Source organism: Rhinopithecus bieti, unplaced genomic scaffold, assembly GCF_001698545.2.
Source record: "Rhinopithecus bieti isolate Rb0 unplaced genomic scaffold, ASM169854v2 scaffold_13352, whole genome shotgun sequence".
In the NCBI taxonomy this organism is placed as follows: Eukaryota; Metazoa; Chordata; class Mammalia; order Primates; family Cercopithecidae; genus Rhinopithecus; species Rhinopithecus bieti.
Window position 1 is genome coordinate 389809 of NW_016808026.1, and position 22735 is coordinate 412543.

The 22735-nt window shown below is 36.0% G+C and overlaps 1 protein-coding gene across 14 annotated transcripts in view; it reads left to right on the top strand.

Annotated features, from left to right (window-relative positions):
• The window catches only part of RIMS2 (regulating synaptic membrane exocytosis 2), a 780622-nt gene that overhangs the window by 193916 nt on the left and 563971 nt on the right, over positions 1-22735 (top strand). For all 14 annotated transcript variants that reach the window (XM_017885186.1, XM_017885169.1, XM_017885171.1 and 11 more), the window contains one exon: positions 16105-16315. In XM_017885186.1, coding sequence (XP_017740675.1) covers positions 16105-16315 — 211 coding nt within the window. The remainder of the gene's footprint in view (positions 1-16104; positions 16316-22735) is intronic.

A 22735-nucleotide genomic window follows, 5' to 3' on the forward strand; every position in this document is an offset into this window, starting at 1 on the left:
GAAATATATGGATTCTCCCCTTCCCCTGAAACCATCCCTCTAGTAAAAGGAAACTGCTTGATTTGATTCCTCATAAATCTTATCTTATGAGGAGCTCTTAATTTCTTTATTTTGAACTACAGAGAACTGCTTGAAGAGAACATATTGTCCTGAAAGGACCTCAAACTAGTTTTGTATACCTATGCCTATAGAGAAACAAGAAATTTAACATCAATCAAATTCACAGTGGTATGACCTCACAGTAGCAAGTGTTGGAAATCCTAGTAAACAAACTTTTTAAAAGATTACTTAAAAAAGGAGTAATATAGGTAGTTAACTTTTGGAGAATATGAAAACACACTTACAATATGAATAGGGAAACAACAACAACAAAACTATGTGGCTGGGAAAAAATTTTCCAGGAACAGCAGTAAACATGAATTGAAAAAGTCTCATTATTTCACAGAACTCAGAAGTGAAAAAATGTTTACCTTAGAAAATACGAAATTCATTGAGTTTCCTTAGTGATGAGGGAGACTTTTATATAGAAGATATACATGAAAAATTTAGATACAATAACTTTATGAGATAAGAAAGTAGAAAAAATTTCTAAATTTATATTTAAATATTTATTTGTAATAAAAGTTTTAAACTAATTTTATGATTATATCTTTGCCTCTTTTATCTGCATCAAGAATTTGCAAAATATGGCCTGTGGACCAAAATCCTGCCTGCTGTCTGCTTTTGTAAATAGCATTTTATTGGAATATAGTCAAACTCATGTTTTCATATTATTGATGGTTACCTTTGCATCCCAGTGGCAGAGTTGAGTAGCAACAGAGACTGTATGGACCACAAGGCCTAAATTACTTACTATCTGGTGCTTCACAGAAAACGTTTGTTGACTTCTGATCTACATCACTAGAAAGTTATATATTCAAATTTATATATTTAAGATTTTTTTCATCTTTAATTTTATTTGGAGTTTGGTTGTTGTTATCTTGTTCTTGAGTAAAAGCAGACACAAACACCATTGAAACAGAATGCAGAGTTCATAAACAGACCTATGCATATATGGGAACTTAGTATATGATAGATTGAGATCACAAATCAGTGGAAGAAAGGACAAACTAGCTAGTATATGATGCTTGGAATTTAGAGTCTCTATATGGAGAAGATTAACATTAAATCCCTGCATCACAGCACATATAAAATAAACTTCAGATTGATTAAAAGTCTAAATATGACTAGTAAAATTATAAAGCTACTAGAAGAAACCACAGAAATTTTGGTGCCTGACTTAGGGTTAGGTAAGGTTGTTCTGTTCTGTTTTATTTTGTTTTATATAGCCAGCCACCAAAGCCACAAATGATGAAGGGAGAAATTGCTGTATTTGACTACCTCAAAATTAAAGATTTCTGTTTAACAAAATTAACAATCTGAGAGAAGAAATTTCCTATGTTCAACTATGTATATATAGGCTATATAGTGTATACTCCTGCATATCAAGAATAATAATACAGGAAATCCAATCCAGTAAAGGATATGAATAGGCAGTTCATAGGAAGGGCAGTCAAATTGGCTGGATTTCACCGAAATCAGAAAACTATGAACTAAAAAATGGGACATCAATTAATATCCATCAAATCAGCAAAATTTAAAAGTTGAATAATAATCACACATTGGCAAGGATGAGAGGAAACTAGAATATTCATACTTTGCTTGCAGATGTACTAACAGGGTTAATCCATTTGGAAGAGCAGTTTAAAAGTACCTAGTGAACATTAGTATGTATATCATATTTCTGCATAAATGCCCTAGGGAAAACTTTATATGCATTTAACAAATATGGCATAGATATATTAAAGAGTAATGAATTATAAAGGGCCAACTTAAAGAAATGGATGAATAAAATGTGTTTATCCAAACGGAAACATTATACAGCCATTAAAATGCTTGAACTAGATGCAGCAGCTATAGGGGTAAAGAGCACGAACTCTTGGAACAACACTAAATTTGGATTTGGCTTTTACAATTTACCAGCTGTTTGACTATGAGCCACATAATTTGTCTGTAGAATAGGGACAATAATATGAATAATGGTAATACTATCTGTTTACCTGATACATAGTAAGTACCATGCATATTAGCTATGGCTTATCTATTTAGATTTTAATATAAAAATGTAAAATTGAGTGACAGAAATAGATGGAAATAAGTAAATGGCACATGCCATCTATGCAAATATACAAGACTGGTTTCCTCAGGGAAGGGAGATCAAATTGGGGAAGGGAAAATAGTTAAATAGAACAAGAACCAAGCATGGGCAGTGCTACCAAGGGTATGATCAATTATATTATGGATACCTAAGGTTTTAAAAAAGAGAATTAAAAAAAGTGTACATAGCAATCCATTCATTCATTCTAGACAGAGGCAAGAGCATGTATAAAATACAGACTAAAATGGGATGAAAGAAAAAGAATTGAAAGAAAGAAAGACTTTAGCAGAAGGTGGGAAAAGAAACTGCAAAAAAATGAAGTTAAAGATGTGTATCCAAGGTTTTGTAGGTCCTCATAAGATTTTTCTTCTTAAGGACAATTAGCAGTGAGAGAAGAATAACTCTTTTTTTAAGTAGAGAGAGTTTTTTCTGTAGTGTAGAGTAGATTGAAGGGAAGAAGCATGGATGTGAGTAGCCTAACTAGGAGACTATTCTCTAGATTAGGTGGGAATTGATGTTAGCAAGATCTATAGTATTGGCAGCATATAATGGAGAGAAGTGGAAGGATTCAAAGCACATGTAGGATGTCAAATTGAAAGAACTTATTGGTAGATAAATTATGCATTTGAGGGAGAGAGACAATTCCAGAATCATTCTAGATTTCAGGCCTGTATAATTGAATGGTGGCACCATTTACTGATACAGGGAACAATGTTCAGGACTTTATGCTGCTTCCACTCTAACAGAAAACTGAAGGCGAGTGGGCAGGTGTGAAGAGATCACATGGTTAAAGAGGAAGCAAGAGAGTAAAACGAAGGAAGCCAGAGTCTTTGACAATTCACTCTTGTGAGAACTAATCCATTTTAGTGCAAGAATTCACTCACCCCCAAGGAAGAGCATTAATCTATTCATGAGATATCTATCCCATAACCCAAACAACTCCTAGGCCGCACCTGCCAACACTGCCACATTGGGAATCAAGTTCAACATGAGTTTTGGCGGAGACATTCAACCCATAGCACTTGGTAAATTGTCTAGTAATCCAGTGTCTCTGGAACTGAAACAATATTGCTCTTTCTAATTTTTCTGTCTTGTTTTTTCTCCCAATGGGGTTTAGTCATTTACTGAGAAGCATCTCAAAGATAGGAAATGTATCAACAGTGTTGCAGTGGAAATGTACAGTATGGCACAAATGTACAAATATGTGTCAAATTTCTACACTTGGAAAGATGATTCTTCTAAATGGTGGGAGAAGCTCTGATGCAGAGCTCATTCATTTGTGGTCCTGAACCTCCTGTAGTGGTGCTTGTTTTGTGTTAGCAGAGCTTCACTTAAACCTGGTGTGAGATTATCAGGGAAAAACAGGGTATTATCTGAAGTGACAGAAAAAGTTAATAAAATTGGTTTTAAAACAGTTTTCATTGATATTAGGTGTAGAAAGGAAGTATACTTTTGTGATGAAGTAGATATAAGGATTCCTGGAATTTTATCTTTTAATTTACTGGCTGACTTTAGGTTAGCACTTTGAAATCTAACTTTTCTTAATGTCAGGTTTTTTGAGCTATAGTTTATTTACAGTAGAATTCACCTCTTATGTATACAGTTGAGTGAGTTTTGACAAACATAAAGTCTATCAGCATAATCAAGATATAGACTATTTCCTTTACCCCAAAAGGTTTCTTGTGCCCATCACTCCACTTCAGCCCCTGGCAACCATTAATCTGATTTTGCTTTTCCCAGAATGTCATATAAGTGAAACTATATCATAGAGAAGTATGCAGTCTATGGTACACAAGCCAGTTCTATCCCACTGCCTGTTTGTGTATAACCAATAAGTTAAAAACAGTTTTTTACACTTTTAAATGGTTGATTAAATTTTTTTAAATTTGTGCTACTTTGTAATTGTAAAGACAATATAAAATTCAAATTTCAGTGCCCATAAATAAATCTTTACTGGAACACAGCTACACTCATTCATTTATATATTGTTTATGACTACTTTCTGGTTCAAACTTTTTTTATTTTTTTTTTTTTTGAGACGGAGTCTCACTCTGTCCCTCGGGCTGGAGTGCAGTGGTGTGATCTTGGCTCACTTCCGCCTCCCGGGTTAAAGCAATTCTCCTGCCTCAGCCTCCCGAGTAGCTGGGATTACAGGTGCCCACCACCATGCCTGCTGATTTTTGTATTTTTGGTAGAGATGGGTTTCACCATGTTGACCAGGCTGGTCTCGAACTCCTGACTTCAGGGATCTGCCCACCTTGGCCTCCCAAAGTGCTGGGATTACAGATGTGAGCCACTTTCCCTGGCACATACTTTTATATCCTATTAAAAAAATATTTTCTTAACCTATCTAAGAAGTCTTTCCCAAGACCCAAATCCCAAGATCACAAAGATTTTCTTGAATGTTTTCTTCTAGAAGTTTTATAGTTTTAGCCATTATATTTAGTTTTGCAATTCATTTTGAGTTAGTTTTGTATAAGGTGTAAGATGCAAGTTGAGGTTTTGTTTTTTACACATGGATTTTCAGCTACTATTTATGTTAGTCTGTTTGCATTGCTATGAAGAAATACCTGGGTAATTTTTAAAGAAAAAAGTTTTATTTGGTTCATGGTTCTGCAGGCTGTACAAGAAGCAAAGTGCTGTCATTGGCTTCTGGTGAGGCCTCAGAAACCCTCCATTCATGGTGGAAAGCAAAGAGGAAGCAGATATGTCACATGGCAAGAGAGGGAGCAAAGGCAGGGAGTAGTTCCAGACTGTTTAAAACAACTAGTTCTCCTGTAAACTAGCAGAGGAAGAACTCACTCTATTAGCATGAGGAGAGCACCAAGCCATTTATGAGGGATCCACCCCCATGACCCAGACACCTCCCAACAGGCCCCACCTCCAACATTGGAGATCAGATTTCAATATGAGATTTAGAGGGTACAAAACATCCAAATGATATCCTTAGTTTTACATGTAAATTTCTAATTGCTTAAAAGACAATTTTTTTTCTCCGTTGAATTACTTCAGGACATTTGTAAAAAATGTTAATGGTCACTAAGTATTGTACTACTCCTGGACTTCCCATTGCATCCATTGATATGTATCTTTATCCTTTGTCAATACCATGTTTACTTGATCACTACAGCTTTTATAGTAAGTCTTCAAATCAGGTACTTTGAGTCTTTCACCTTTCTTCTTTTTTAAAAAATATTTTTGTTTATTCCAGGATTTCACTTTTCACATAAAGTTTAGAGGTAGCTTGTCAATTTTAATAAAACAATGCTGGGATTTTTATTGGGAATGGCATTGATTGAATAGATTGATTTGAAGAGAATTGTGATCTTAACAATTTGAATCTTGCCATTGGTTAATGTGGTATATTTTTCCTATTATTTAGGTCTCCTTTGATTCTTTTATCAGTGTTTTATAGTTTTCACCATAAGAAGCTTGTTCCTATCTTGTTAGAGTTATACCTGGATCTTTTTTCTTTTTTTATTTTTTGCTGTTGTTGCAGACTGTTTATAAAAATATTCATTTTCAGTTGGTCATTACTACTAAATATAAATGTAATTGTTTTTTGTATATTGATCTTGTGTCCTGTGAGCTTGCTAAAATTCATTTAGTTGTTACAAGAGGTTTTTTTTTTTTTTTTTTTTTTGCTCGTTTCTTTTGAGATTTTATACAAAGAAGTAGGGCAACTGCAAATAGTTTTCTGTTTTCCTTTCTAATCTGTAAACTTTATTTTCATTTTATTTTCCTGCCTTAATGTAGTGGCTAGAATTTTCAGTTTGATGTTGATTAGAAGTAGTGAAAGAGAACACCTTGCTTTATTACTGATCTTAGGGGGAAGCATTCAATTTTTCACCATACAGTGTGATGTTAGTGGTAGACTGTTTTACAGATGCTTTTACTGTGCTAAGGAAGTTTCTGTCAATTCCTAGTTTGCTAAGCAGTTGTGTGACATGCTTTCTTAGCAAATTTTTAGGTAATCATATTAATATGACAGATTATATTGCTTGAATTTAAAATATGTATCCAAACTTACATTCCTAAGATAAACATCACCTGTTTGTGAGGTATTATTCTTTAACACATTTTTGGATTTGATTTGCTAATATTTTAGTGTTGAGGATTTTACAAAATATCTGCTTATGAGAAATACTTTATTGGTCTATAATTTCTTCCAGTATCTTTGTAATTTTTTTTAAGAGATGGGGTCTTGCTTTGTTGCCCAGGCTGGAGTACAATGTGCAGTCATAGCTCTCTGCAGCCTTGAATTCCTGGGCTCAAGCAATCCTCCTGCCTCAGCCTCTTGAGTAGCTGGGACTACAGGGATATACCACCATGCCCGGCTTCTTTGTGTGGTTTTAGGGTCAGAGTAATACTGGCATTAAGAGATTAGTTGGGAAATGTTCCATCCTCTGTTTTCTGGGCGAGACTATGTAGAATTGGCATTATTTCTTCCTTCAGTGTTTGGTAACATTCACCAATGAAACCATTGAGAACCAGAGTTTTAGATTTGGAAGGTTCTTATACTATGAATTAAAGTTATTTAATAGATATAAAGCTTGTCAAGCTATCTTTTTTTTTTTTTTTTTTTGGTGAATGAGTTATGCTAGTTTCTGTCTTTCAAAGAAAGACATAGATACATATGGGCATATGGTTGCTTATAGTATTCCTTTGCAGTCTTTTAAATTAATTTAGATTAATTGTGAATTCTGTAGTAATCTCTGTCATTCTTGCTATAGGTAATTTGTGTCTTGTTTTTTTCATCATTCTAACTTGAGGTTTATTAATTTTAGTGATTTTTTTCTTGAATTTTAAAAAAGTTTTAAATTTAATTTTAAATTAACAAAAATTGTATATACTTATACAACATGATGTTTTCAAGTCTGTATATGTTGTGGAATGATTCAATCCAGCTAATTACCATATGCATTACCTCACATACTTATTTTTGTGGTGAGAACACGTTAAGTCTACCCTCTTATGATTTTCAAAATACAATATATTGTTATTAACTATAGACACCATGTTGTACAATAGATCACTTGAATCTCCCATCTAACTGAAATTTTGTGTCCTTTGACCAACATCTCCCTAACCTCCCATACCCCAGTCTCTGGTGATCATAATTCTACCCTCTACATCTATGAGTTCAACTTTTTAAGATTTTACATGTAAATGAGATCATGTACTATTTGTCTTTCTGTGCCTGGCTTACTTCACTTAACATAATGTCCTCTGAGTTCACCTGTGTTGTCACAAATGACAGGACTTCTTTCTTTTTTATAGCTGAATAGTGTTCCATTGTGTATATATAACACATTTTCTTTATTGATTCATTCACTGATGGATACTTACTTGATTTATATCTTGGCTATTGTAAATAATGCTGCAATGAACATATGACTATGGATATCTCTTCAACATAGTGGAGTCTTTAGGGTTTACTAGAGATAAGATCGTGTTGTCCACAAACAGAGACAATTAAATTTCCTTTTCAATTTGGATGCCTTTTATTTCTTTCTTATGCTTAATAGCTCTTGCTAGGATTTCCATTACTGTGTTGAATATAAGTTGCAATAGTTGGCATCCTTGTCTTCTTTCTTGATCTTAGAGGAAAGGTTCCAACTTTTCACCATTGAGTATGATGTTAGCTGTGGGTTTGTAATGTAACACCTGTATTGTGTTGACATATTTCTTGTATACCTAATTTAAGAGTTTATTTATCACGAAAGGATATTGAATTTTATCAAATGCTTTTCCTGCATCTGTTAAAATGATCATACGGTTTGTGTCCTTTATTCTGTTAACATAGTGCATCACATTGGTAGAATTGTATATGTTGAACTATCTTTGCATTCTGAACTGTCAAGGCATCCAACTTAATCATGGTGGATGATCCTTTTGTATGTGCAGTTGAATTCAGTTTGCTAGTATTTGGTTGAGGATTTTGCATCTATGTTCATCAAGAATATTGGCCTGTAATTTTATTATTTTTGTAGTTTATTTTCTGGCTTTAATATCAGAGTAATGCTGGCCTCATAAAATGAGTTTGGATGCATTCTCTTCTATTCAGTTTTTTGGAAGAGTTTGAGAAGGATTGTTATTAGTTCACAACAGTGTCTTATGATCCTTTGTATTTCTGTGTGTGAACTTTAATGCCTGATTTCATTTACAGCAGCCTCCTTTTTCTTAGTGTAGCTATAAGCTTGTTGATTTTATCTTTTCAAGAAAACAACTCTTAGTTTTATCTTTTCTATTTTTTAAAATTTCTGATTTCACTGATTTCCGCTCTGATATGTATTATTTCCCTCCTTCTACTAACTTTGGGCTTAGTTTGTTCTTCTTTTCATAGTTTCTTTGGTCGTAATTTTAGGCTGTTCATTTTGGATCTCTCTTCTTTTTTTGATCTACCCATTTATTGTTATAATTGTCCCCTTAGAATTGCCCATGCTACATCACATATATTCTGGTGTGTGTTGTTTCCATTTTTCTTTGTCTCAAGGTATTTTTTTAACTTGCATTTTAATTTCTTCTTTGACCCACTGGTCATTCAGGAGCATATTGTTTAATTTCCATGTGTTTGCATAGTTTCCAAAATTTCTCTTATTATTGATTTCCAGTTTTATTTCATTGTGGTCAGAGAAAATACTTGATATAATTTTATTTAAAAAAAAATTTTTAAAGGCTTGTTTTGTGGCCTAACTTACGGTCTGCCCTTGAGAATGATCCATGTGCTAAGGGGAAGAATGTGTGTTCTGCAGTCATTGGATGAGATGTTCTGTAAATACCTATTAATTCCATTTGGTCTGTAGTGCAGATTAAGTCTGATGTTTCTTTGTTGATTTTCTGTCTGGATGATCTGTCCAATGCTAGAAGTGGGGTTTTAAAGTCTCCAGCTATCATTGTATTTAGTTCTATCTCTCTTTTTAGCTCTAATAATATTTACTTTCAATATCTGGATGCTTCAGTGTTTTGTGCATATAGATTTATAATTGTTACATAGTTTTGCTGAATTGATCCCTTTATCATTACATAATGACCTTCTTTGTTTCTTTTTATAAATTTTGTTTTGAAATCTATTTTGTCTGATACAAGTATAGCTACTCCTGCTCTTTTTTTGGTTTCCTTTTGCAATAGGAAATCACCTGAAGGTACAAAACTCGCTAGTAATTGTAAATGTGCAGAAAACACAAAATATTATAACACTGTGATTGTGGTGTATAAAATACTGTTATCTTGAATAGAAAGATTCCTTTTTCCATTCCTTTATTTTCTGTTTATGTATATCTTTATAGGTGAAGTGTGTTACTTTTAGGAAACAGATCATTGGGTTTTCTGTTTGTTTGTTTGTTTGTTTTAATACATTCAGCTACTCCATGTGTTTTTTTTTTTTTCTTTGAGATGGAGTCTCGCTTTGTTGCCCAGGCTGGAGTGCAGTGGTGTAATCTCAGCTCGCTGCAACGTCTGCTCCCTAGGTTCAAGTGATTCTACTGCCTCAGCCTTCTGAGTAGTTGGGGTTACAGGCATGCGCCATGATGCCCAGCTAATTTTTTTTGTATTTTTAGTAGAGACGGGGTTTCAGAATGTTGGCCAGGCTAGTCTCAAACTCCTGACCTCAAGTGATCCTCCCACCTCAGCCCCCGAAGTTCTGGGATTACAGGCATGAGCCACCGCTCCTGGCCCCATGTGTCTTTTGATTGGAGAGTTTAGTTGATTTACATTCAATGTTAATAAGGATTTACCCCTGCTATTTTGTTTTTTATGGTTGCTTTATGGTCCTCTCTTCCTTCTTTCCTTCCTTCCTGTCTTCTTTGTAGTGAAGGTCAGTTTCTCTTGTGGTGTGCTTTAATTGCTCGTATTTTACTTTTTGTGTATCTGTTGTGTGTTTTTTCATTTGAGGTTACCATGAAGTTAACAAATAACATCTTAGAATCCATTATTTTAAACTGATGACAACTTAACACTGACTGCATAAACTAATAAGCAAAAACAAAACTAATAAAAATACTATACTTAACCTTTATTCTCGTGCTTATTATCTTTGTTGTTTCTGTTTATATCTTATTATAGTGTCTATGTCTTGAAAAGTTTTGTAGTTACTATTTTGATGCATTCATCTTTTAATCTTTCTATTTAAGATATCTGTAGTTTATACACCGCAATCACAGTGTTATAATATTTTGTGTTTTTCGTGCATTTACTATTACTAGTGAGTTTTGTACCTTCAGGTGATTTCCTATTGCTCATTAACATTCTTCTTTGAGATTGAAGAACTCCCTTTAGCACTTCTTGTTGAAAGGTCTGATGCTGATTAAATCCCTCAGCTTTTGTTTGTCTGGGGAAGTCTTGATTCCTTTATGTTTGAAGGATATTTTTACTGGATGTACTATTCTAGGATAAAAGTTGTTTTCTTTCAACACTTTGAATAATCATGCTACTTTCTCTTGGCCTGTAAGGTTTCCACTAAGAAGTCTGCTGCCAGACATACTGGAGCTTCATTCTATATTGTCTCTATCTTTTCTCTTGGTGCTTTTGGGACTCTTTCTTTATCCTTTACCTTTGGGAGTTTGGTTATTAAATGCCTTGAGGTAGTCTTCTTTGGGTTAAATCTGCTTGGTGTTCTATAACTTGCTTGTGCTCAAATATTGATATCTTTCTTTAGGTTTGGGAAGTTCTCTGTTATTATCCCTTCGAACAAACTTTTACCCCTATCTCTGTCTATACCTTTAAGGCCAATAACTCTTAGATTTGCCAATTTAAGTTATTTTCTAGATCTCGTAGGTATACTTTAGTGTTTCTTATTCTTTTTTTTCTCTTCTGACCATGTATTTTCAAATAGCCTGTTTCCAAGGTCATTAATTCTTTCTTCTGCTTGATCAAGTCTGCTGTGAAGAGACTAACGCATTCTTCAGTATGTCAGTTGCATTTTTCAACTCTAGAATTTCTATTGATTCTTTTACATTATTTTAATCTCTTTGTTAAATTTGTCTGATAGGATCCTGAATTCCTTCTCCATGGTATCTTGAATTTCATTGAGCTTCCTCAAAGCAGCTATTTTGAATTCCTCTGTCTTAAAGGACACATATTTCTGTCTCTCTGGGATTGCTCCCTAGTGCCTTACTTAGTCTGTTTAGTGTGGTCATGTCTTCCTGGATGGTCTTGATGCTTGTGGGTATTCTTTGGTTTCTGGGGATCTAAGAGTAGAGTATTTATTGTAGTCTTCACAGTCTGGGGTTGTTTGTACCCATTCTTTTTGGTAAAGCTTTCCAGGTATTTGAAGGGACTTGGATGTTGTGATCGATGTCTTTGATCAGTGTAGCTGTGTCATCACAAGGGGCCACACCAATCCCAGGAATGTTGCAGACTCATAGCGGTACTGCCTTGGATAAGGTCTTGGGTAAAATCTGGAAGAATTCTCCGGATTACTAGGCAGAGACTTTTGTTCTCTTTCCTTATTCTCTCCCAAACAAATGGAGTCTGTCGGAGTCTCTTTCTCCTCCCTCTCCCCTCTCCCCTCTCCCCTCTCCCCTCTCTCAGAAATGGTATTTCAGAGCCAGGGCCAGGGCCTGGAGTCAGTGGGGGCCTCACAGCTCTGCCTGGTACCATATTCTACTGTGGCTGAGCTGGTATCCAAGGTGCCAGACAAAGTCCTTTATACTCTTCCAAGTGAGGGATAGAGTCTCAGAATTGTGAGCTCTGCTACCTGGGGTTGAGGGAGGGGTGATGCAAACACTCCCTTTGCCACCTTGGCTGGTATCTCACTGGGTTGCATGCTCCCCTCATTCACTGGCTTTGAGCCCAGCACAGAATCAGGAGTTGCCCAGGAATTGTGGTCCTTGTGGCGTGGACTGCCTTTCAGGTTTATTTAGGACCCCAGACCCCTTTAGCTCATGGTGATGGGGCTTGCCTTTGCCTGAACTCTGGTTCCTACTGCTGGGATGGGCAATTCCCTTCTGGCTAGGGCTGATCTAAATGCTCCCTCTATGAGGGGTGGCTGAGTTCTGCCTGGTGTTGCTTTCATCTGTGACAGGTCATCACTGAGTTTCAATGCAGAGTCCCACAATTACTACACTCTCCCTTCTGTAAGTTCGCAGATTCTCTTCCTGCACTCTGTGGCTGCTGCTGATAGGTGAAGGAGGGATGGCATTAAGAATTTAAGACTGTCTTTTCTACCCTCTTCAGTGCCTCTTTTTTATATATAAAGTTAAAACGAGGTACCGTGATTGCTTACTTGATCTTTGGTTCTTATGACAGTGCTTTTTTGTGTGAATAGTTGTTCAATTTGGTGTTCCTGTGAGGAGGATGATTAATGAAGGCTTCTCTTCCATCATCTTCTTATACTTCCTTGCTGGAAATGATTGCTTTTTTGGTAGTGTTTTATCTCCTTGGTTTTTCATGATTATGCTTACCTTCTGCTGATGTCTGTGTATGTAGGAAGTAGGGACTTATTCCATCTGTTTAGATTGTCTTTGTCTGGAAAATGTCTTCACCAGTCAGCCCATGTGGTGATTCTGGGCAAGCTGTTTGCATGGTTGGTAGGTGGGCTTGTTGCTGGAATTCTTGAGCAGACTGAACCAGTGCCTGGGTCAGCAGGTGTGTGTCCCTCGTCCCTGGGTTCGTTGGGTTGGGCTTTGATCCTGGAACCTCTGTTGTGGACCGATTCATTTGGTCTGTAGGCTTTGTCCTCAAATCTGTTTCTGTGGGAACTGACCTTAAACTTGGGCCCACAGAGGCTGACCTGGCATTGAAGTTGCCCTTGAGCCTGTGTCAGGAGGGGCTGGCTAGGTATTGGGATGGCATTAGTGCACAGGTGCACTGGGATGGACTTTGTGACCATGGGACCTGACCTGTTACTTGGTTGGTCCTGGGGCCTGAGTCTTTTAGGGTGGAACTTGTTTTGTGTCCACAAGAGTGGATTTGGACACTCTTTCCATATGGTTTGTCTTGGCACTGGGTTCTACTGCCATACTATTGGTCTGTTGGTCTGTTGGAGTGTGACTTTGCAAGGGCTGGCCTGGAGGGTGGGGCCTCAGGGGCCAACATGGCATTGTGTATGCCTAGAATCTGTTTTTGCAGGTTCTGACCTTTGCCTTAGACCAGGATGCTAACCTGTCGCTGTGTTGGGTTGATGTTTGCAGTGGTATGGGCCGCTGTTTTACTGGGCTGGTCTGAAACCTGAAGGAAGCCTGGAGGCTAGGACTACGGGGGCGGTCTTGTGCTGAGTGGGCCTGTATCTTGTATCTGCAGGTGCCACCCTGGAGGCTGGGTCTTTGTGTGCTGGCTTGATGACTAGAGCTTTAGGCACTTGTGCTGTGCTGGGACATGCCTTGTAACCTGGGGCCATGTGAGCCAGTATAATAATGGGAGTATTCAGGAGTCCAGGATGGCTGGGGCTGTCCTGGCTCTGTAATATGCCTGGAGGTTGCATGTAGACCTTGTCCACTGGACAGGCCTGGAACCTAGAGCTGTGGGATCTCACCTGATGCCAGGGTGGGCTGGGAGGCTTGGTGTGCAGATAATAAACAGCCTGGATCCTGGGCTACAGGGGCTGGTTTGGTGCTAGGTGTGCCTGGAGCCTATATCCACAGTGGCTTGTCTGGAGGCTGGTTCTGAGGATGCTAGCCTGATAATTGAGCTGCAGGGCCTGGCCTGATGCTGGGGTGTGCCTGAAGCCTGGGGTCATGGGAACCAGCCTGGCACTGAGGGCATTGTAGAAGTCTGGAGTCATCCTAGAGATTGAGCAGGCCCAAAGACCAAGTCTGGTGGTCAGGCATGGAGCCTGGGGATGTGGGATTTGTTCTGGCACTGGAGTGGACCTGGAGGCTTTGTCTGTGTGAACAACCCTGATGTCAGACTGTGGGGGTCTGCCTAGCACCTCATTTTACAGTAAACAATTGCGTGGTATTGGAGTTCAAGGCAGAGTTGAGTGTTCTGTTCTCTGTTTTTCTCCCTAGCAATGAGTATCTCTGTTTATCTCTGTGGTTGGGGAGGGATGAACAGGAAATGTAAAACTGTCCTTCTTACCCTGTTCAGTGCGTCTTTTATTTTTTTTTGCTACACTCAGTTGCTATAATCTCCCACCTGGTTTCCTTAGGGCTCATGAAGGTGTTTTCACATGTGGATAGTTGTTCAAATTGATGTTGCTGTTGAGGGACAAATGTTGGAAAGTCCTATTCTCTTAACTTGCTTATGTCAGTCTGCATTGATTTTTTTCATAAAACCAGCGTTTGGTTTCATTGATTTCTGTTCTAATCTCTTGTATTTCTTCTGCTTTCTTTGGGTTTAATTTTCTATTTTCTTAAGTTTTTGAGGCACATTTTGTTTTTAATATAAGCGTGTATTTCTTTTCTTGGTCTCTTTTTCCATATGGTACTTCCAAGGAGTATCATACTCTTTCTATTTTAAGAACTTCCTTTAAGTTCCATGCAGTGAAGGTCTACTGCCAATGAATTTCTTCAATACGTGTCCATCTGGAAGAGTTTCTATTTTAAATTTTATTTATAATTTTATTTACTTATGCATATTTTCCAAAGCCTAATTTTACCGTGTATGAGATTCTGGGTTGACAGGTTTTTTTTTTTTTTTTTTTTTTCTCTCAATTTATAGACATGACTTCAAAGCTTTCCAGCTTGCATGGTTTCTCAAGAGTAATCTTCTCTAATTCTTATCATTGGGTCTCGCTACACAATGTGTATTTTTTTTTTTTGGCCGCTTTCAAAGTTTTTTCTTTATCTTTGGGTTTTAGCAGTTTGACTATGAAGGCAAACTAGGGGCATGTGTTTATGTTTGGTATTTGATTTGACATTTGTGCTTCCAGGGATTCTCTGAGGTTCTTGTGTTTAATTTGGTGTCTTTCATTAGTTTTGGAAAATTTTTGGTCATAATCCCTTCAAATATTTCCTTCATTTCTATTCTTTTTCTGTGAACAATTATACATATGGTAGGTTGAGTTAACTCTTGGATGCACTGTTGTTTTCTATTCCCCACTTATTTTATTTTATTTTAGTTTGGATAATTTTATTGACTAATTTTAAGTTTATTTATATTTGCCTCAGCACTTTCAAGTCTACTCAAGAGCCCCCAAAATGAAGGAATTCTTCATTTTTAATAGCATGTAAATTTTCTTCCATTGGACTGGAGCGCCTATGTAATATTTTTTCTCTCTCTGGATTCTTTATATCACTCATTGAGACTGTGTCTCAATGATTTGAAGTTCATAGGTCTTGACTTCACTGTGTAAGTCAAGTTAGCTTTCTGTATTTCTGAAGTTAAATGGTAGAAAAATAATATTGTAAGTATTTTAGAACATATGATTGAAAATGTACTCCAAGTGGTAGATAGAAATTTAGAAATATAATCTCAAGAAATATTTCCATAAACATGTATTATATTAATTGGTTATTTAATATGTATGTTAGAAGGTAGAGACTGGGTATGTTGGTTCACACCTATAATCATAGCACTTTAGGAGGCTGAGGCAGGTGAATGCCTTGAGGTCAGGAGTTCGAGACCAGCCTGGTCAATGTGGCGAAACCCCATCTCTACTAAAAATATGAAAATTAGCTGACATGGTGGTGTGTGCTGGTAGTCCTAGCTATTCAGGAGGCTGAGGTGGGAGAATTGCTTGAACTGGGGAGGCAGAGGTTGCAGTGAGCCAAGATCGCACCACTGCGCTTTAGCCTGGGCAGCAGAGCGAGACTTCGTCTCAAAAAAGAAGGTGGAACTAGTTGCAATACTTTTGCAAATAGTGTGCCATGAAAAGTGTTAATTTATCATCAGAAAATTAAATTTTCATTCTTTTTATTCTCATCTTGTATATTTTTTGGTTATAAAATTGTGTCTATAAATTGTGATAATTTTTCCTTTAGAGATCATCAGGAAACCAATTTTTTTCTTACTTATTTTCTCTGCAGAAAACTGCATCAGCAGTTTGAAATGTATAAGGAACAGGTAAAGAAGATGGGAGAAGAATCACAGCAACAGCAAGAACAGAAGGGTGATGCACCAACCTGTGGTATCTGCCACAAAACAAAGTTTGCTGATGGATGTGGCCATAACTGTTCATATTGCCAAACAAAGTTCTGTGCTCGTTGTGGAGGTCGAGTGTCATTACGCTCAAATAAGGTACAGAAATGAAAATTACAATTCTCTTCTAGTTAAGCTTATTGTGTTTATCCATTCGCGTTACAGAGTATGTTAATTCAGCCCAAATAATGCTTTGTTGAAATTAGCAAAAACAGTATTTTAAAATGCTTGTGGCCAGGCGTGGTGACTCACGCCTGTAATCTTAGCCCTTTGGTAGGCCGAGGCGGGCGGATCACTTTAGCCTAGGAATTCTAGACTAGCCTGGGCAACATGGTGAAACCCTGTCTCTACAAAAAAAAAAAAAAAAAAAAAAAAGACACACAAAAATTAGCCAGGCACGGTGGCAGGCTCCTATAGTCCTAGCTACTCAGGAGGCAGAGGTGGGAGGATGACCTGAGCCAGAGAGGTCAAGGCTGTGTTGAGCCATGATTGTGCCACTGTACTCCAGCCTGGGTGACAGAGTGAAACCATGTCTCAAAAAAAAAAAAAAAAAGTTTGGGCCAGGCGCGGTGGCTCAAACCTGTAATCCCAGCACTTTGGGAGGCTGAGGTGGGCAGATCACGAGGTCAGGAGTTTGAGACCAGCCTGGCCAATATGGTGAAACCCCGTCTCTACTAAAAAATACAAGAGTTAGCTGGGCATGGTGGTGTGCGCCTATAGTCCCAGCTACTCAGGAGGCTGAGGCAGGAGAACTGCACTTCAGCCTGGACAACAGAGACTCTGTTTCAAAAAAAAAAGTTTGTGCCAGTAAATTCTTTAGACTTTGCATTTATCTACTTACTAATCTTACCACCTACTTATTTATTTAAGTAATTTTTAAATAGGAAGCTATTGTTTTATATACATTACTTAGACATAATTGTGGAAATTAGTTCCCCTGTGTGATTTCATTTCTTCATTTTCTTCATTAATCCCCATTTTTCATTATTTTGTTTTACTAAGAACTAACCACTTCTAATTGTTTCCCCTGGATTACCTGATTATGATTTTTTTTTCTTGACTAGGTACATTGACTAGAAACTGCAGTATAATTTTGAATAAAATGGATGATAGCAGACATTCCATTGTATTGTTCTTAATCTTAGGGAGAAAGCCCTTAGTCTTCACTATTAGGTATAATGTTAGCTGTACACTTTTCATAGATGCCATGTATTCCTACTTTGCTGAGTTTGTTGTTGTTGTTTGGTTGGTTTTGTAAGATCAGGAATAGATGTTGGATTTTGCCAAGTGCCTTTTCTGCATCTGTTTAGATTAATCATATATTTTTTTATTTTGTTTGTTAATGTGGTGAAATACATTGGTTGATTTTTATATGTTAAATCAGCTTTTATTACTGGGATAAACCCCATTTTGTCATGATGGATTATCTCTTTTATATATTAATGGATTTGATTTGATTATTTTTTTTTTTTAGGGATGAGTGTCTTGCTATGCTGCCTAGGCTGGAATTGAACTCCTGGGCTCAAGTGTTCCTTCTGCCTCAGCCTCCCAAGTAGCTAGGATGACAGATACATGCCATGGTGCCTGGCTGATTTAATACAATTTTTTTTACAACTTTTGCTTCTATGTTCATGAGGCATGTGTCTGTATTTTTCTTCCTTGTAATGTTTTCTTTGGTTTTGGTATTGGGATAATGCTGGCCTGATAAATATGTTGGGAAGTATTTCCTCCTCTTCAACATTTTGGAAGAGATTGTGTAGAACTGGTAGATTTCACCAGTGAAGCCATGTGGGCATGCAATTTTATTTGTTGGGAAGGTTTTTAAGTAAAGTTTGTTTTCTTAGTGGATATGGGGTTATTCAGGTTATCTTTCCCGAATAAGGTTTCATTGTTATATCTTAGTTTGTCTACTTCCTCATAAGTGGTTGAATTTATTGGCATGAACTTGTTCATAGTATTCCATTATTAGTCTTTTAGTATCTATGGAATCTGCAGTGATGCTACTTCTTTCATTCCTGATATTGGTAATTTGTATCTTTTTTGTTCCTGCTCAACCTGGCTAGAAAAAGGATCTTACTCTGTTGCCCAGCTGGATTGTAGTGGCACAACCACAGCTCACTGCAGTCTTGACTCCCTGGGCTCAGGTAATCTTGTCACTTTGGGCTCCCGAGTAGCAGGGACTATGGGTGTGTGCCACCATGCCCTGCTAATTTTTAAAATTATTTTTGTAGTGATGGGCTCTTGCTATGTTGCCCAGGCTGATCTTGAGCTTCTGGCCTCAAGCAGTTCTCCCACTTTAGCTTCCCAAAGTGCTGGGACTACAGGTGTGAGCCACCACGCCTGGCCCAGATTTTTGTTTTACTGATTTTTCTTTGTTGTTGATTTCTGCTTTGATCTTTGATCTTTTTTCTTTTCTTTTTGTTTCTTCTCTTGTCTTTTTCTGCTTACTTTGGGTTTAATTTTATCTTTTTTACTTTCTTAAAATAGAAGCTGAGGTCATTGCCTTGATACTTTTCTTTCTTTCTAAATTAGGAGTCACATTCTATAAATTTTCCCTAGGTACTACTTTACTGGCATCATCACAATTCTCGTGTGTTGTTTCTTCATTTTATTAAGTTAAAAATACTTTCTCATTTTTCTTTTCTTCTTTTACCTATAGATAATTTAAAAGTATGTTATTTATTTTTCAATATTGTGGGGTTCCTAGGGATCTTTTTGTTAATGATTTCTAATTTACCTCTCTTGTGGTCTTAGAATATACTTTATATGCCTTGAATCATTTGGAATTTGTTGATACTTATTTTATGGCCCAGAATATAGTTGACTTTGGTAAGTGCTTTATGTGCACTTAAGAAGCATGCATATTCTTCTGTTTTTGGCCAGAATATTTTAAAATGCCCATTCAAGGCCAATTTCATTGATAGAGTCATTTAAGTCTGCTATCTCACTGTTGATTTCCTGCTTATTCTATTAGTTGTTAAGAGAGGGGTTTTAAAATATATAATAATATGTAGATTTGTCTATTTCTCCTTGGAGTTCTATTAGTTATAGTTTTATGTATTTTAGGCTCTGTTTTAGGGACATAAACATTAGGATTGTTATATCCTCTAGTTTAACAGACCCCTTTTTATTAAGTGATATTCTTTATTTTTGATAATATTCTTTGCTCTGAAATTCACTTGGTCTAATATATATATATAGACCAAGTCTCTCTCTCTCTCTCTCTGTGTCTCTCTCCCTCTCTATCTAGATATATATTTGGAAATGGAATTACATATATGTATTGCCTTAGGTATTAGCATAGTATATGTTCTTCTATTATTTTACTTAAAATTTATTTGTTTGAAGTACCTTTCTTATAGCCAGCATATAGTTACTGGATCTTGCTTTATTATCCAACCTGACAATCTCTTCCTTTTTATTGGATGCTTATAAAATGTACATTTACTGTGATTATGGATATGGTTTCATTTGATTACATCATCTTGCTTTTCGATTTTGTCTTATGTCATCTGTTCTTGGTTTTTTCATTTTTAGCCTTTTTTGAGATTGCTCAAGTATTTTTATGATTCATATTTTCTCCTTTGTTGGCTTAATAGCTGTAACTGTTTTGTTATTTTATTAAGTTATTCAAGATCTGTAGAATACATAGTTAAATTATTGTTGTCAACTTTCAACTGATATTACACTATTTCATGCGTATTATAAGAAGCTTACAATAATGTTGGATTCTATGTTACTGGTGTCATATTTTACTTTTATTCATTTTATAAACCCCACAATATATTGTTATTCTTTTTGTATAAAAAGTTTATCTTCCAAGAGTTTCAAATATTAAATAATTTTTGAAAAGAACTGTATTTATTCTTGTAGTTGTTTCTGGCATTATTTATTTGTTTTTGTAGATCTATAATTATATCTGGTATCACATTTTGTCTGTCTTAAGTATTTCCTTCAGTATTTCTTGAAGGGCAAGTCTGCTGCTAATGAATGGTTTCAGTTTTTTTATGCTGAAAATTTTGCCTTCATTTTTTAAAATATATTTTGCTGATTGTGGAATTCTTGGTTGACAGTTTTGTCTTTCAGTATTTTAAATTGAAAATTTATGGATACATAATGTTTAATAGTCATACATATTAATGTGATACATGTGGTAATGATAACAATTGTACAATGTGTAATGATTAAATCTGGACAATTGGGATATCTGTCACAGCAGACACTGACCATTTCTTTGTTTTGGGAACATCCCAAATCTTTTCTCCCAGCTATTTTGAAATATACAGTGAATTACTGTTAACCATAGTCTCTTTCTTGTTGTAACTGAGCACTGAACTTGTTTTTTCTATCTAATTATATTTTTTATACCCATTAACCAACCGCTCTTTATTCCCGCTTCCTCCTACCCTTCCCAGCCTCCAGTAATTACCATTCTATTTACTACCTGCATGAGATCAATTTTTTTCCCCCACATATGGATGAGAACATGTGGTATTTGTCTTTCCGGGCCTGGCTTGTTTCACTTAACACAATGACATTCAGTTCCATCTGTGTTGCTGCAAATGAGAGGATTTTATTCTTTTTTAGGGCTGAATAATATTCCATTGTGTATATATACAACATTTTAAAATTCTTTCATCTGTTGATGGTCACTTAGAGTGATTTCCTATCTTGGCTATTGTGAATATGGTTCAATAAACAGGGGAGTACAGGTATCTCTTCAATACATTTATTTCCTTTCTTTTGGGTACAGACCTGATAGTGGAATTGCTGGATCATACGGTGGTTCTATTTTTAGTCTTTTTTTGAGGAACCTCTATACTCTTCTCCATAGTGGCTGTACTAATTTATATTCCTACCAACAGTATACAAGTGTTCACCTTTCTCTGCATCCTTGTTAACATTTGTTATTTTCTTTTTCATAATTGTGATTTTGATGAGGGTGAGATGATATCACATTGTGGCTGTAATTTGCATTTCTCTGATAATTAGTAATGTTGATCATTTTTTCATATACCTGTTGGATATTTGTATTCTTTTGAGAAATGTCTATTTATATCTTTTGTCCATTTTTAAATCTGATTATTTTTTATTTTGCTACTGAGTTGTTTGAGTTTTTTTGTATATTCCAGTTATTAATCCCTTATTAGATAGATAATTTGTAAATATTTTCTTTCATTCTGCGGGCTATCTCTTCACTCTGTTGATTGTTTCCTTTGCTAGGCATGATCTTTTAGCTTGATATAATTTCATTTGTCAATCTTTGCTTTTGTTGTCTGTTTTTGAGGTCTTATACAATAAATATTTGCCTAGACCAATGTTTATTTTTTTTTTATAGTAGTAGTGAAAGAGTTTCAGATCTTAAGATTTAAGTCTTTATTTTGATTTGATTTTTATATACGGTGACAGAATTCTAGTTTCATTCTGCATATGGATACTTAATTTTCTCAGAACCATTATTTAAGAGACAATCCTTTACCTGGTGTTTATACTTGGTACCTTTGTTGAACATTACTTAGATGTAGATGCATAGATTTATTTCTGATTTCTGTGTTCTTTTCCCTGGGTCTGTGTCTGTTTTTATGCTAGTAACATGCTGTTTTGGTTACTCTAGCTTTATAGTATATTTTGAGGTCAGGCGATATAATTACTCCAATTTTTTTTTTTTCTTTGTCTTTTGGCTAAGAAATGCTTTGGCTGTTTAGCATCTTTTTGGTTCCATTAGAGTTTTAGGATTTTTTTTTTTTTCTGTTTTGTGAAGAATGTTATTGGGTGTTTTTGTTTGTTTTGTTCATCCACTGAGTTCAAACGATCCTCCTGCCTCGGCCTTTTGAGTAGCTGGGACTATAGTATTCATCACCATACCTGGCTAATTTTTTGATTTTTTTTTGTAGAGATGAGGTCTCACTATGTTGTCCTGGCTGGTTTCACTCTCACACTTCTGTCATTGTTTTTTGTTTGTTTGTTTTTTGTTTCATTATGGCTTTTAAGACATTTGTTTTTAAGACAAAGTCTTCCTCTTTTGCCCAGGCTGGAGTGCAGTGGCATGATCTCAGCTCACTGCAACCTCCACCTCGCAGGTTCGCATGATTCTCCTGCCTCAGCCTTCTGAGTAGCGGGGATTACAGGCATACACCACCACATCCAGCTAAATTTTGTATTCATAGTAGTGACAGGGTTTTGCCATATTGGCTAGGCTGGTCTCTGACCTCAAGTGATCAACCCATTCAGACTCCCGAAGTGCTGGAATTACAGACATGAGCCACCAGGCCTGGCCTGTCATTGGTATTTTAATAGAGATTACATTGAATCTATAGATTGCTTTTGGTAGTTTCAACATTTTAACAGTAGTAATTCTTTCAATCCATGATAATAGGATACTTTTCCTTTTTTTTTGGTATTCAATTTATTTCATCAGTGTCTTATAGTTTTCATGGTAGAGATCTTTCTCTTCTTTAGTTAAGTTTATTCCTAGGTATTTTATTTTATTTTATTTTATTTTATTTTATTTTATTTTAT